At 34.6% G+C, this 14,640-nt stretch overlaps 1 protein-coding gene across 1 annotated transcript in view; it reads right to left on the bottom strand.

Annotated features, from left to right (window-relative positions):
- The window catches only part of IFT57 (intraflagellar transport 57), a 50,384-nt gene that overhangs the window by 21,932 nt on the left and 13,812 nt on the right, over positions 1–14,640 (bottom strand). The window contains exon 6 of the mRNA XM_016162464.2: positions 4,108–4,230. Within this exon, the coding sequence (XP_016017950.1) occupies positions 4,108–4,230 (123 nt within the window). The remainder of the gene's footprint in view (positions 1–4,107; positions 4,231–14,640) is intronic.

Below are 14,640 nucleotides of genomic sequence, written 5' to 3'. Positions count from 1 at the left end.
GATTGTAGATTCAAGTATCACATCTGTCATTTACTAGGCAAAGGCAAGTTACTTAGTTTCTCTATTTCAGTTTCCTAATCTGCAATAAAAGGCACCTACATCTCATAGGGTAATGGAAAGGATTAAATGAGTTAATATATGTGAAGTGCTAAGAATAGCACTTGACACACAGTAACACTTAGTAAATGTCAGTTATTATATTATTGTCAAATTATTATATATACTTTCACCTGGGGAAAAAAACTAGGAAAGTTTACTAAAGTGATACTTAAATGAATCTGGTTATATCCACATATAAGACTATAAGGCTGATATTCATAAATATTCCCTTAAATGAGAGAAGCATCAGTGTAGGAATTTTGTAAATTCTTTCTGAATACTGATATAGGTACTGAATATAAGAGGATTTCGGCAGAAAACAATATTACCATGATAATATTGTAACATAACAAAACTTAACATTTATTAGGCATTAATTATGTGTCAGACACTGTTCTTGGTACTTTACAACTCTGTGAGTTAAGTAATATAATTAGTCCTATTTTACGGATGAGGAAAAGGATGAACAGAAAGGTATATAGGTTACACAACTAATAAGTGGTGTAAATATAAATTTTGTTTGCCAAGGGAAAGTGTGTGAGATAGACTTCAACTTCTTTGGGTCTTTATGGCTACCAGAGTTCCACTAAAATTTTGAGATTCTGGATCAATAAGTTACGAATTGATAGTGGGACTAAATGTGTGATCGCTACCTTCTAATTCACAGCATTCTGCCTGTCCCCCCACTTTGGAATATTGCTTCATTACTATTATTATTTTAAAAACAAAATTGTATTTCAAAGACTCAGAGATTAGGATAATTCTTAACTAGTTACAGATGTAATTAATTCTAGTCTGATTATAATCACAGACGTTTGCTCTTAATTTTAAATTCCATCAGAGTAGTCATGTAACACCAGTGGGCACTCTTGGTCTAATAAAGAACAATACAAAAGAAATAAAAACAGCAGAAAAGGGAAAGAGAAATAACAACAACAACAAAAAGGAACAGAAGAATAAAAGTACAAGATGCATTTTTTGAGAACTGCAAACAGTAACAAGTGCTGCCAGAAATAAGGATAAACTAGCCTAGCAATAAAAACTTGATTACAACCTTATAGAGCAGTGTTCCACAACCTTTTTAGTATCAGACGCCAGCGCTCCTATGATAATCAATCTAACGCCTGGTGATCTGAGGTGGAGCTGAGACAGGGATGCTAGTAGTGCTGGGGAGGGGCTGCAAGTACAGATGAAAGCTTTGCTCCCTCTCCTGCTGCTCACCTGCTGTTGTGTGTCCTTCCTAACAGGTCACGGACTGATACCACTCCATGGTCTGGGAGTTGGGAACCCCGTTATAGAGAGTATACAAAATAAAATACTGGTATATGATAGGATCTCATCAAAGCATACACACTATCATGCAAAAAGAACAGAAAAGGTGATTTTTTTTTTTTTTTTTTGGTAAATCCCTGCTAGGAAGCATACAAGAAATAAATTGAACTTATGAGAAAAAAAAAGCAAAACAAACATTTGAATCAGTGCCAGATAAATATGGAACTTATTTACTACTAACACAAGATCGTTTAAAAATTAGAATGAATTTAAAAATGGAGGCCCTTTATTTCTTATCTATCACATATCTATACTAATTAAAAATGATCTAATAGTGATCGGCAAAACATATTACTCTGAAAATAATTCCTTTTTTTCCCCTCAGACATACAGTTGAAATCTTTAAATATTCTAAATGGCCCATGTTGAGTGAAAGGTATTGTTTTGGACAAAAGTAAAAGAGAGTGTTAGTTTTGGTAAAGTCAGAATTTGAGGAAGAATAGGATCTACCATGATGCTGAGGTCAGCCTCTTCTGATGAAGGATAATGATAAACCTCATACATAACCAGGTTATTCTTATTTCTGAGACAAAAAAACATTTATCTATTCATAAGTCCCTTAATTTCTCAAAGCAATGTATAATTTTATTTTTTTAAGTAAGCTGAACATTAGCTACATCTGAAATACTTAGAAGAAAGAAAAGTTTGTGAGATACTAGACACAAAAGACACAAAGAGGAATTCTGAATGAGCAATCAAATATGACTTTACGTCAGTATGTTTTTACCACAAAAAGTTTAAGGAATTTAAGGAACAAAAATAACAAACTAATCAAAAACAGACTCAAAAATATAGAGGACAATCTGGTGATGGCCAGAGGGGAGGGGGTTGGAGGGCTGGAAGAATGGGGTGAAGGGTTAAAGAAGTACAAATTAGTAGTTGAGAGATGCTCACAGGAATGGGGAGCACGGCAGTTAGCATTATGACTAGGTAGAGAGCCAGAGAGGAGAAAAAGCAATCAGGGGATCGTTTTATAAATGATATAAATGTCTAACCAATGTACTGTATACTTGAAACTAATAATAAAATTAAATTTAAAAAATAATATTTATATTATAAAAAATGCCAAAACAAAACTCTGTAAAACCTTATCTGACATTTTGGAATGCTGCCTGTAAAACATGATAGTGTAATTAATTTTGCACAGTATATCCTCATAAGATCAAGGCTGGTAATGTATGGCATGAGACTGAGAGCTCAATTTTCAACTAGCTAATTCTTCTCTCATACAGAAAAACATCGATTCTCTTTGATTACTGAAATATTGGTTTGTAATAGAATTTGTCCTGCACTTAGTTTTGTAAAACTATACATGTTAGCAGTTACATTTCTATTCTTTTTTCTTTATTCAGTTACTTCTATAATGTGGAAATCAATGACCATGCTTAAAAAACATTCTCCTGCGATCCTATGAGGTTCTAAATTAGATGTCTGATTTCAAGAGTTTACTTAGCTTGAGAGTAAACAAATTAAACTTGCTTCCTTGTGGGATTAAGATGTTCTTGAAAGTTCCCAACCACACAATTATTTTAACATGTCATTTGAACTAGAATCACAATAATAGTGATTTTTAATTTTATGAAGACTGTCTTGATAAAACTAAAGAATGAGAAATGGGATTTTTAGAAAAAAATACATTTTTGCAAATTATGACTTCCAGCAGAAATCTGTCTAATCACTGAAGAAATTCTTATTAATATGTATTTATAAATAAGAGATATGGAAATAATGAATTCACCCCCAGTGTAGCAAATAATAGCTGTCTTCCATAATGATTGGGTAAATATATGGTAAACATGCTACAGGATTTGCCCATTTACTTTAGATAAAGTTGTTCCACAGCTGTTCAGTCTAGTAAGACCTCTGCTGTCCTTACCCTGTTCTACGACTGCCCGAGGAGTCTAACTACTTCTTACTGTCTCTAGGATGCAATTCTACAAGCCCAAACCCAGGCACTCTAAGAATGAATTGGCTTCCAGGGCGCTCGGAAAACAGCTATTGTTGTAGGGCTTCTACTTTGGGGGTAGATATAGGACCACCTTTCCAGTGATATGCTTTCCTGAAACCCTGTTCCATAATACTGAAGCTCGTTCCCAGCATCCAAGGATGAAAATCGTTTAATCTCTTTAATTTCTAGATGTCTTTCTATCTCCTTTTGTAAAGATTACTGTATTATAGTCCTAATGAAAATAGTACTGTCTAGTCCGATATTTGTAAAGTTCTTACTAATAAATTGTAGGTAAAAAGGAAACAGAACCTTGATTAAAAGGGCCAGTTCATCTGGCCTAATTCTCAAATCATATTGCATATAATTTCTTGATTATTTTCTTAATATTTAACTTTTAATCATATGCACTGAATAGATTATATAAGGCAACTCTTAGATGTCTTCTGTTTTGCCATTCAGCAGAATTCTATCTTTTAACACTACTCGGTTGGTATACAGTCCTGAAATTCCAATTTCTGTCATGATTCACCTAAGATCTAGTCTTGCTTTTTGGACCATATTACATTGTCTATGCACTCAATGACAATTTACTGAATCTCTAATAAGACAAAGCACTGGAAACTGGATCACAACGTCCTTCTTAAATTACTGGTATAATGGGAGTACCCTTGACTCTGAAATTGCCTTATAAAAATCTATTTGCACAAAATATGTTCTTTCCTCTCTACCTTATTGTCGGTCCTAATCGTGACTTTCAGTTGTGGTAGTACACGTTCCACTTCTAGACTCCATTCCGCAGCATCTGTTGTGGATTCTAAAATATCTTCTTGTTTGGCAGACTCGTTCATATCCTAAGAAAGGAAAGATATCACAAGATCGAGAGTTTAAAAAAAGAAGTGGTAAAATTTTGAGGCATTTTAGCAGCCCTACACAATTTATATCAAGCATGGTAGTGTTAAAATTATAGTGGCAGAAGAAATTCTTTTCTGTCCTATTTTATGTTGAAAGAAAACAATGCACCAACCTGGTAGAACAGCAAAATAAGTATTTTAAAAAAGCAAATATATGATTCAACTATATTTACAAAGAAGAATGTTTCTGAGATATCAGAGTGAAAATGGGAAGTACCATCAATGGACAAGCCATTTATGTATGTTAATTGGCAACAGCAGAGGAGATACAAACATACATGTTTGGTAAGAAAACATTGCCTTAGTTTGAATTCACTATACTGAAATACAAACTCCAAATCTGAAAGACAAAAAAGATAAGTTCCCAGAAGCAAAAGATTCATTATTCATAGATTTCGTATTCATAATTAAAGTGATATTTTAGGTAGGTCAAACTATAATGTAGCTTAAAAATGTGATTAAATACAGACCATTTGAACTCAAATAAGGTAGGACCAAATTTCTGCATTTTGTTTCTGCTATTGAGTAATAAAATCAATTCATGCCTGTTTTAGAATAAAAAAGGAAACTCCCCTGCCTCATTTTCTCAGACCTTCACATTTTAGCATTATATAGGAGTCTGAAAATGTAAAGAATGAACAAATTAATGATTTAAAGGCAAATACTAACACATTAATAATTTTGGTAGCAATTTTTCCTTTCAAGTTCCCCTGATAAATTACAAGAAAACGTAAGAAAAAAACATAAAAATTAATTTAAAAAACGAAACCCAAGAGACATAGACACCCACACACAATGTATGAATGAACTTTATATGGGTTCTAGTTTGAACAAACAATTTGTAAAAAGTCACTTTTTTGAGGCACTTAGATAAATATGAATGTAAGAGTATTATAAGGAATTATTATTAATTATATAGGTATGATGTCATAGTGATTATGTTTAAAAATAGCCTTATAAATGAGAGCTAAATGCTGAAATATTTACAGGTGAACTGACATGATGTCTGAAATTTGCTTTAAAACTACAGGCCAAAGAAAGGAGGGAGGTTTTAGAGGAAACATGACTGACAAAATGTTAGCTGTTGAAACTGAGTAATGTTGCATAAGGATTATCATGTTCTCTCTAATTCTGTATATGTTTGAAATATTCCATAATACAAAATTTAAAAATAAAAGACTATATAAACAATCTCATGGTGAAATTATATTCTCAATGTGATTTTCTTTCACTAACAGACATTTCTTAAGTGAAAGCTCATTTGGGAAGTCTTTCCAATCTAGTCTAACACTAAGTACAGGATTTGTATTGAGATTTGTATTTTGCTTGGAGCCTGGGGTCTTTAGGGGCTTTGAACTCACTCCCCACTGAGTCTTTCGGGAATTGCTGACATAAGAAAGCCTCTCTCCTACCTCCTAGCTCATATTAACATATAAGGAACATATAAACAACATATATTACTTTTTGTTCATAAATTCAGGGGGCTATGTAATTTACACAACTAGAGGATGGGTAACTAACACATACTTTTACATTTTATAATATGTGGTCTGAATTTATTCAGTTACATTTTATTTAAACAACCAGAGTTTAAAAATATAAGCATTAATTTAAGAAAAGTAAAATGTGGAAATTCTAGGTAAAAATGCCCAAGATTCTATTTGAAACATTACAGTGCTTATTTAAATATAGAAACATTGTATTATTTTGTATACTTAATAGAATGCTATGTGTGTCTATGTAAGCTGAAGAGTAGCATAAGAGCACCATAGCTAGGGAGAGGCTACTGTATGCACAAAGCAGACACATGTGAAGTTGTATCAGAATGTATGTGATGGCAGAAGAAGAGATACTGGGTGTCTCAGTTTAAAACTGAAGCCATGGGGAAAGCTTATGTCAGATAACTCTACATTGGCACCCATAAAATGCACATACTTGGAGGAGCCAGGTAACTAATTCACTGGCACATCCTAGTGAATGTGCCAGTGAATCAGTTACCTGTCTCGGGCTCCAGGATGGTCAATTCTGACTGGCTCATTTTCTTTACCAAACAGGGTAGACTTATGGGGTTGGGGGTGGGGTGGGAGGATGTATGCACTACCATGGATATGAGTCCTGACATTTGGGATGTGTGAGGTATATATACAGGCTGGCTCCTACCAGGGTTATAAACCCTCATATCCCAAACTCGCAGAGCCAGGCTGAGCCAAAGGGGCACATCTCAGCAGCAGTTTTGCATGATTCTTAATAGAATGTAGATATTCTGGTTGCTGATTTAAAAATGTTTGATTTACAGAACCATTGTTGGTGTGAACTGAAACCGAATGCTACTGATTAAATCTCTGAGCCAATGCTTTCGAATCTATCCTCTCATTTCCACCCTTCCTTCTTCCATTCCTTACAAGAGTGTGAAGCACAGAATTGCCAAACTAGGCCAGAGAGTGTACCCATCGACATTTCCACTTTCTTTGAGCCTGAACATAGACCTGTTCAAGGTGTGCATAATGTATTAAAAAATTTTACTAAAGGATATGGTGTTTTTTTAAAAAAAACATTTTCACAAGGGCAAATGGATTAGCAGTGGCCCTGTTTGAATGTGACTCGGAATCTAAGAGTAGGTACCTAGAGATCAAACACTGCATTAAGATATCTCAGTGCTAAGCTACTATTTGTTTTTATATTGGGTCCTTTAGTAATTTGCATTTACCCTTCTTAGCTTATTATTTGGCTCTCTTAAGTAATGATTTGCTAGCTCCTATTCCCAATGTCCTAAAAACGATTTAATGTAGCAACTCAAAAGTTTTCACTCACTCCTAGGCCATAGTTAATACACTGAATGAAATGGCCCAGTTACTAAATGGAAAAAGGGCAAAAAGAGAACATTAAACTTGGTAGAGCAGCATTAACTTATATAAACTACACAGTCTCTTTCTACTTCCACGTTTGCACATTTATTTCATAACCTTGTTCCTCACTCAAAAATTCCTAATGCCTAATAACTGGATACATTAACTGAATAAGCCCTACGTAGGACATATAAATGATTTAAAAACTCTATACCATGCCTTGGCTATACTACTTTGAGAAAATCTTTCCTTTCCAATTGTCTCTCCTTTTAACAAATGCTATTCTATATGGAGCTATTAGTAAAAGAGAAATAAACTGCTGTTTCCATTTAATCAAAATTTTATATCATCATGACAAAGTCCCTCTCTGAAACAACATTAACTAAGATAAAGTATAGCTCTTGGGAAGTTGCATTTTCCAGTTCATGCTGCTGAAGAAACAATTAGAAGCTCGATAAGACACAGGCTATCCAGAAGTCTCATTTATAATTAATTAATTTACCAATAAGCCATTTGTTAAGCTCCCACAACAAGCAAAGTAAGAATCTAGGCACTGTGCTTGATGTGGAAAGATAAAAGGATTTAAACCATGCCTGCAATGAGTTTACAGGCTATTAAGAAGAGTCTAAGGCTAGTTAATAGGGGTAATAACTGGTCCTGAGAAAAAAGAAACTGATGATAACTGACCCTAAAAGTGACAAAGGAAGAACTAAAGATGACAGTCTAAACCATTCCATAACAACCTTGGGCTCAAATAGTGGAGTATACCACCAAAGTCAGTTCAAGGATTAAACATGCAGAATTAATAGCCTGGTTAGAGTCCTGTTTTGGTAAGTAATCTCTTTTCCCAGGGAGTATTAATGGAATGATTAAGCTTGCGAAGAAATACTATGTTCTCTGTGTGTGTGTGTGTGTGTGTGTGTGTACACACATTTATGACGGTGTTTCTAAAACTCAATTACTACAATACTTCCCTGATCAAAACCTTGCCTAGTAAACATATGTGGCCACATGGGCAGATCCAAGAGTGAAGCTCAAGGCTGAGGTATCCATAAAAAAATGTTTACTTGAGAATGGAGACCCCAAGTTGGAAGTTACAGGGAAATCACAAGTCAGATGGGAGTCTGGGCAGGGGAACTTAGGTGAAGGGCCTGAGCAGAAACTGAATTCACAGACTTTCAGGTGAAAATGGGAAATGAGGGAGGGCTAGAAGAATCTCAACACTGAACTAGTGATGAAGCAAGAGCAAGTGGAGGTGCTTGAGTCTTCAATTACCAAGACAATATCCCTGCCTCTCAGGAGGATGAGGCACTACTATCAGACTGGATCCTGGGTCTTGGTAAAGGCTGACATTTACTGACCATAATATAATCTTTTCTTGATGTCTCTTATTGCATTATTCTGCAATACAATGATGCCCTCAAGACTGAGAATCTGGATATGACTGATCCCACACTAAATGATCCCAGATAGCTGTAATTTTTTGCATTCCTATGTCTGTTTTCAAAGTGTTCCTGTAGCTTCTCTTGTTATCGAGATGCCAGGGATCACTTTGGAAGGTTGGGATGTCTCCCTGACTGCCTGTTATATCTCTTCCTCCTCCTAAACTGCCTGTTACAATTTAGGTAAAGAATACAGGGTGGGGGGGGGAGGGAGGGAGAGGGCAGGGGGAGTGAGAGCTCGGGAGAGGGCGGGATGAGGTTAGGACTCTTTATTAAAATTTAAAAAAACTGAAGAAGTTATACTTATTTTGGTTGCTCAGAGACCTTTTTTTTTCATTCTTCCTCATTTGATGCTTTGTTCAAGATAGGACAGGTGGCCAAGAAGCTAAGTACCAACTATAATATACTATAATATATATGGTATTACCATGAATTAAACAGGGTTTCTCCTAAGGGTATCTAGTGTTCCCCTTTCTTTACGATAAATCAATAAAAGGAAAACTAGATAGAGGGATAAATAACAAGTTATTTCAATCAAGAAGAGCATTCCCTCAAAATTCAATGACTTTAACAACTCATCTTTAAGGCAGAGTTAAATCTTTTCATGTCTCTACAAGTCGATTCTTCTTCATGATTAAAGCAGCATAAATCATGAGTTTGATTCACTATTATCTTTTCAAATTAGGTTTTACATGATTTAACACTATTACTATGAAGAAAAATGTTTAATACCATATTAAAAGTATTTTCGCATTTGTTCTGAATAAGTAAATTAAACCTTGCCTATAATCTATCAAAAGAAATAGATAGACGGTAGCTTGTCTTTAAATATATGAAGTTCATAATAGTTTAAGTTCAATTTTAACATTGTCAAAAAATTTTTATCTTTACTTATGTGAACTGAGATTTGAATAACATGCTCCCATAAAGGAAAAAAATTAAAAGTAAAAAGAAAGCCCCAAATTCACACAAAATGAATTTAATTTTCCAATAAGAAATCTGAAATTATTTCTGAATGTGAATTTAACTTCCAATATTATTTCTGTTTAATATATCAAAACCTGCCTTTCCTACTACTTTAGCTACTTGAATGTTCCCTAAGCGCTAAGGTAAAATCATCTCTGATTATTTACTTTTTTCAAAATAAAACCAAAAGAAAGTACCCCAAGAAGTATATATAAAGAAACTACCATAGACCTTATCTTGTTATTGTAGATTATACAAAATAAATTTAATTCTTTAAGGCTTGAATTTTTATAAAGCTTCTTTTCTTTGAGATGGCAACTTCACGGATATTCCAGTGCCCAAGTACCTGAGAGGGACATGAAAGTACTATTAACTGTCAAGATTCACTTTGTAGTCTCAAGAGTCAAGGAAAAGGGAAGTAAGTTGTCTTGAGAATCACCACAGTATGGTGTACATATAAAGAGGATGGGTCTGAAATCCCATCTTTGCTCAAATCCCACCTCCATCACTTACTAGTTGTTAGTCAAATCATTTTACCTCTCTAAATCTCAGGGTTCCCATCTATAAAATGGGGATAATAGTACCTTCCTTATTGGAAGAGTTGCTGTGAGGATTAGATTATGTATTTAAAAGGCTTGCACAGTGCCTGGTACATAGTAAGTGCCCATTATATTATAGCAGTTATTCTTATCATTATTATATGCCAAACATGGTACTAGATGCTTTCACATATGGGTTAGATGCTCAATAAGAACACCATGAATCAAGGGTGTCTTATTCCCATTTTCATAAATGAGTAAAGTAAGGTACAGAGCAGTTACGTCATTTTCCCAATTTCACATCACTAGTAAGTGGCAGGGCCTTAGCAATGTTACTCTCAAGCACAAATTCTAAAAGGTCTTACAATATGCCTATCAATCCTTTGTCATAGAGGTTACAACTATATTCTCCCGGTTTATCACTTGTCTTTTAACTTTATGGTGTTCCTCAGCTCACCCTTCCACATATAAGGTTTTAATTTTTATGTATTCAGATTTATCAGTGTTTTTTATAGTTTCTAGTTTTCTTAGCACTTGTCTATTTCAACCCATGAACATAACACTTTTCACTAATGTTTTTGTGCCTCATCACTTCTTTATTTATTGATCCACGTGGGGTTTATTTGGGTATAAGATATGAGGGAGGAGTCCATCTTTTTTTCCCAAATAGATAGCCTGTTATCCCATCACCACTAAACTGAATAGTACAGTTTCCCCCCCACTTATTTGCATTGCTTTGTATACTATCACTACATATTTGGATTATTTGGATTCTTTTATGAACTCTGTACTATTTCATTAACCTATTTCTGTGTATAATTTTTTTCAGATTCATAAAATTACACAAATAGCACAAAAAATTCCCACATATCATTCATCCAGACTCACCAAATATTAGCACCTTGCATAACCTCAGAGGAATAATGCATAAAGAGATAAAATGTTTATATCTGGATGCTGAGATCTGGGGAAATTTTCACATTTTTCTTTGTATTTTTCTATGCTTTCATTTAAAAAATTTACAAATGTATTTCACTTTTGGAAAGAATAGTGTTTTCAATAAAAGCAGGAAAAATTATAAATTTGATTAACTTCCCCAAACTAGCAAGTACAGGTGGTAAATGCTTTAAGGTGTGTGAATAGACAGAAGTGTGTTTTAATGGTGATGTGAGGTTTAAATTAAGCCTACAAAGATGTATGGAATGTAAACAGGCAGAAAAGAGACAAGCCACATGTTTATAGTGAGAAGCATCATAAGTCAAAATACTAAAAAAACAAATAAATAAATAAACACGGCTTGTGAAGATCATGAGAAGAGAGACCAGGGGCTTAGAAAGGTGAACACTGAGGAACAAAAAACAGCATTGAGTACATTGTGACAAACCTTAGAAGCTTGTCTGAGGAGTGTGAATACTGTCCTCTAAGCAAGAGGGGAGATGAAGAAGAATCAAAAGCAAGGATCTTTATCCAACGGATCTTTATCTAGCTCAGGTACTGTTCTATTCCAGGGACAGGGAATAAAACAGTAGAGATCCTCATAAAAGAGCATTCTAATTATGTTTTAGGAAGATTTATGGGTCATAAATTTGTGGATCATAGGATTGATTATATGGGGTTGGAGTGATAAAGGAAAATGTCACTTAGGAGGTTAAATTTGAGTTGAACCTTGAACATTTATGAGTCTAGATGATGAGAAGGCATTTCAAATAAGAGACAGAGAAGAGGAAGGATGGTTGGGATAGGATGGGAGCAAATATGCTTGTGAGGTGTTTGGAAACCTATGAAAGGAACCATTTACCTGGAAGAAATTTATTCCAGCAGAAGAAAATAATGTTTGGCTATGTATACTGGTTGTCAAATTGCTAAGGGTCTTGAAAGTCAGACCAAAAACTTATTGTTTTATAATTTATATAAATGACCCTGTAGGCACTGAAAAGACATCAGTTACTGAAGTCAGAATGACTTGATAAAAGTCATGTTTTGGTAAGATAGAGGAGTATGGTGAAACATATTTTGAAAAAGGGTAGGGGTGAAATTAAAGGATAAGGAGCAAAAACCATTTGGAATATTAGTGTTCCATAATCCAGACAGAGGTGAAGAGGATCTGACTTTGAAAGACAATGGAAGGAATGAATAAGAGATATTTCAAAGGTTGCATCCAAAGGTCTTAGTGACTGACTAGATGTTCTGGATGAAAATGAATCATTAGTCAGATATTCGAAGCACTAACACTGCTTGCTAGAAGTGAGTAGTGATGGGGTTGGGTGGGTTTAAAGATTATAGATTTATAGACGACTGAAAAAAACTACACATTCTAGGTACTCATCTAATATGCTGAATTATGTAATAAATATCACTATTAGTGTTGATTTAGAAAATATAATCTATCCATTTATAAAATGGCAGCTTTCAAATGATTGCTGGAAAAAAAAAATCTTTGTATTACTTTTCCTCAAATTCCCCTTAGTCATTTCTGTAGGAGGCCTTATGTGACAGCAGATTAAGTTTAGTGGGCCTTCTATAATAAATCATGCAACAGATGATGAAAATAAAACCATGACATCAACAGGCATTCCTAATTTACATCAAAATGCAAGATAGTTGATAACTTATATCCTATGTAAGCTTCTTACTCAAAAATACTCATGGCAGGCTAGAAACTGATTTGTATTGAGATATTGGAGCTTTTTCTATTCTCCTACAGCACATAATGTTGGTAACTAATCCCAATCTTTAGGAAAGGTGAAACATTATATAAAATAAGAAATGCATAATCTATGCCAGCATCATACTAGGTGCTGTCCACAACTTAAGATTATATTAATCTCAAAACAACCTGGGAAGAATTGTGTTGCCATTTTACAGATAAGAAAGCAGAGTCAATCACAGAGAAGTTAAGTCACTATGGTTATGTGCCTGGAGTTATAGTCAGGATTGCTCTATAGCTGCTATTTCCACCACTGCATCTACCTTGAAGGTATGAGCTCACATTTGGAGGAGACTTTGAAAAGTCCTTAACCTACTTCTTGCTGGGCTCCCAATAAAACCAGGATGAAAATAAGGATCTTTCCTATTTCAAGCATAGATTCAAAACTACACTAAAGATCAAGCAAAACTCTCTTTTATACCCAGCAAGAACTATGTTAGCCTCCTCTGAGCAATGAGGAGTATAGCTTTTTCCTCTGACCTACATTTCCTATTCACCTCCAGGTGTAAAACTGATGAGGTGGTGCTAGTTATCAGAAAAATATAAGCATTTGTTCAGTCATATTGTATTTCATCACACTTAAACTCATGGCATTTTAATGATTTCACCTGTGAAACAGACTTCTCACAATCACAACATAGGTAGTAGGACTAACATTCAAATGTTTTAAGAAAGAAGGAAAAAAAAAAACCTTTTCTTTAGGAAGGAATCAGTGCCAGTGGTAACTTATGGGGCAAGTTATGCTATAGAACAGTATTTTCCCCCTATATTACTCAGAAAGGACATTTTGTTAATAACAGTAAAGTATATATAAAATAAAGAAAATGTAAAATATTTAAGATATTAACCAAAGCAGATCCATCTTCTTCCCCTTTTTTTATTACAATATTGCAGACTTGCCACGATCATACTTTAAAACTGAAATGAAGTTTTTATTCTAAGCCCAGATTTTCACTTCCTTACAGCTTTTGCTTTTTAAGCTAAAAATTCTCTCATCTTGGTACAATGAATTTTTGCTAAGTAATTAAAAACCAATTGTGTTTAAACCTTTTGAGATAGTTGGTTTTATGCTGTCTAACTCAGGAGTTGGTTTCTAAAACCTCAAATTTAGCATCTCAAGGAAGAATGGTATCTATGGCATGTTTAAAAAAATGTTTTGAAATGAAGTGATGGGCATTTAAAAATAGAATTGAGAGAGCACACAGCTTCTCTTCCATCTTTTTATTCACAGGGGGAGGAGAATGACACATCTGCGTTACGCTGCCAGAACACTGTTGCTGTGATTCTATTGAGCTTCAGAATGCAGGGGGGCTACAAAGACCACTCTTAATTACAGTGTCGCTACCAGGAACATGCAGTTTCCAACTGACATATTCAGATTAGAAACAGAAACGATCAGAAAACCCCTTAACACCTTGCCACCAGAGACTTCCTTCCCTACTCCCACCCCTCACATCTCTGAACATTTTACTACACACGTAACTATCACGGGCCCTGCCCAACTGTCAGAACTTGAATATAGCACCAGTGTCCTCCCCCATGATCACTCTCAGGGAGACTTTAGCTAAGTTTCAGATTTCAAAAACATCCAGGAATCAGAGGGACAGAGAGAGTGTGAAACTTTGTGGGCCTTAAAGCCTAATATCCATCCATAATTTTGTTCCTCCTAAGAAAAGCTCTATCAAAATTCCCAAAACAAACCTGCAAATGAAACTTTGGAGGACAGAGAAATTCTTCATTAATTGTAGGAGTTTCTTCTTGAAAAGGACATTTGGCAAAACCATAATTGGGGTAAGAGAATTAGATGGGGAAAGCACACAAAATAATGGCTTTAAGCATATTTTTTAAAC

Source organism: Rousettus aegyptiacus, unplaced genomic scaffold, assembly GCF_014176215.1.
Source record: "Rousettus aegyptiacus isolate mRouAeg1 unplaced genomic scaffold, mRouAeg1.p scaffold_m13_p_4, whole genome shotgun sequence".
In the NCBI taxonomy this organism is placed as follows: Eukaryota; Metazoa; Chordata; class Mammalia; order Chiroptera; family Pteropodidae; genus Rousettus; species Rousettus aegyptiacus.
This window is presented reverse-complemented; position numbering and strand designations above follow the sequence as displayed.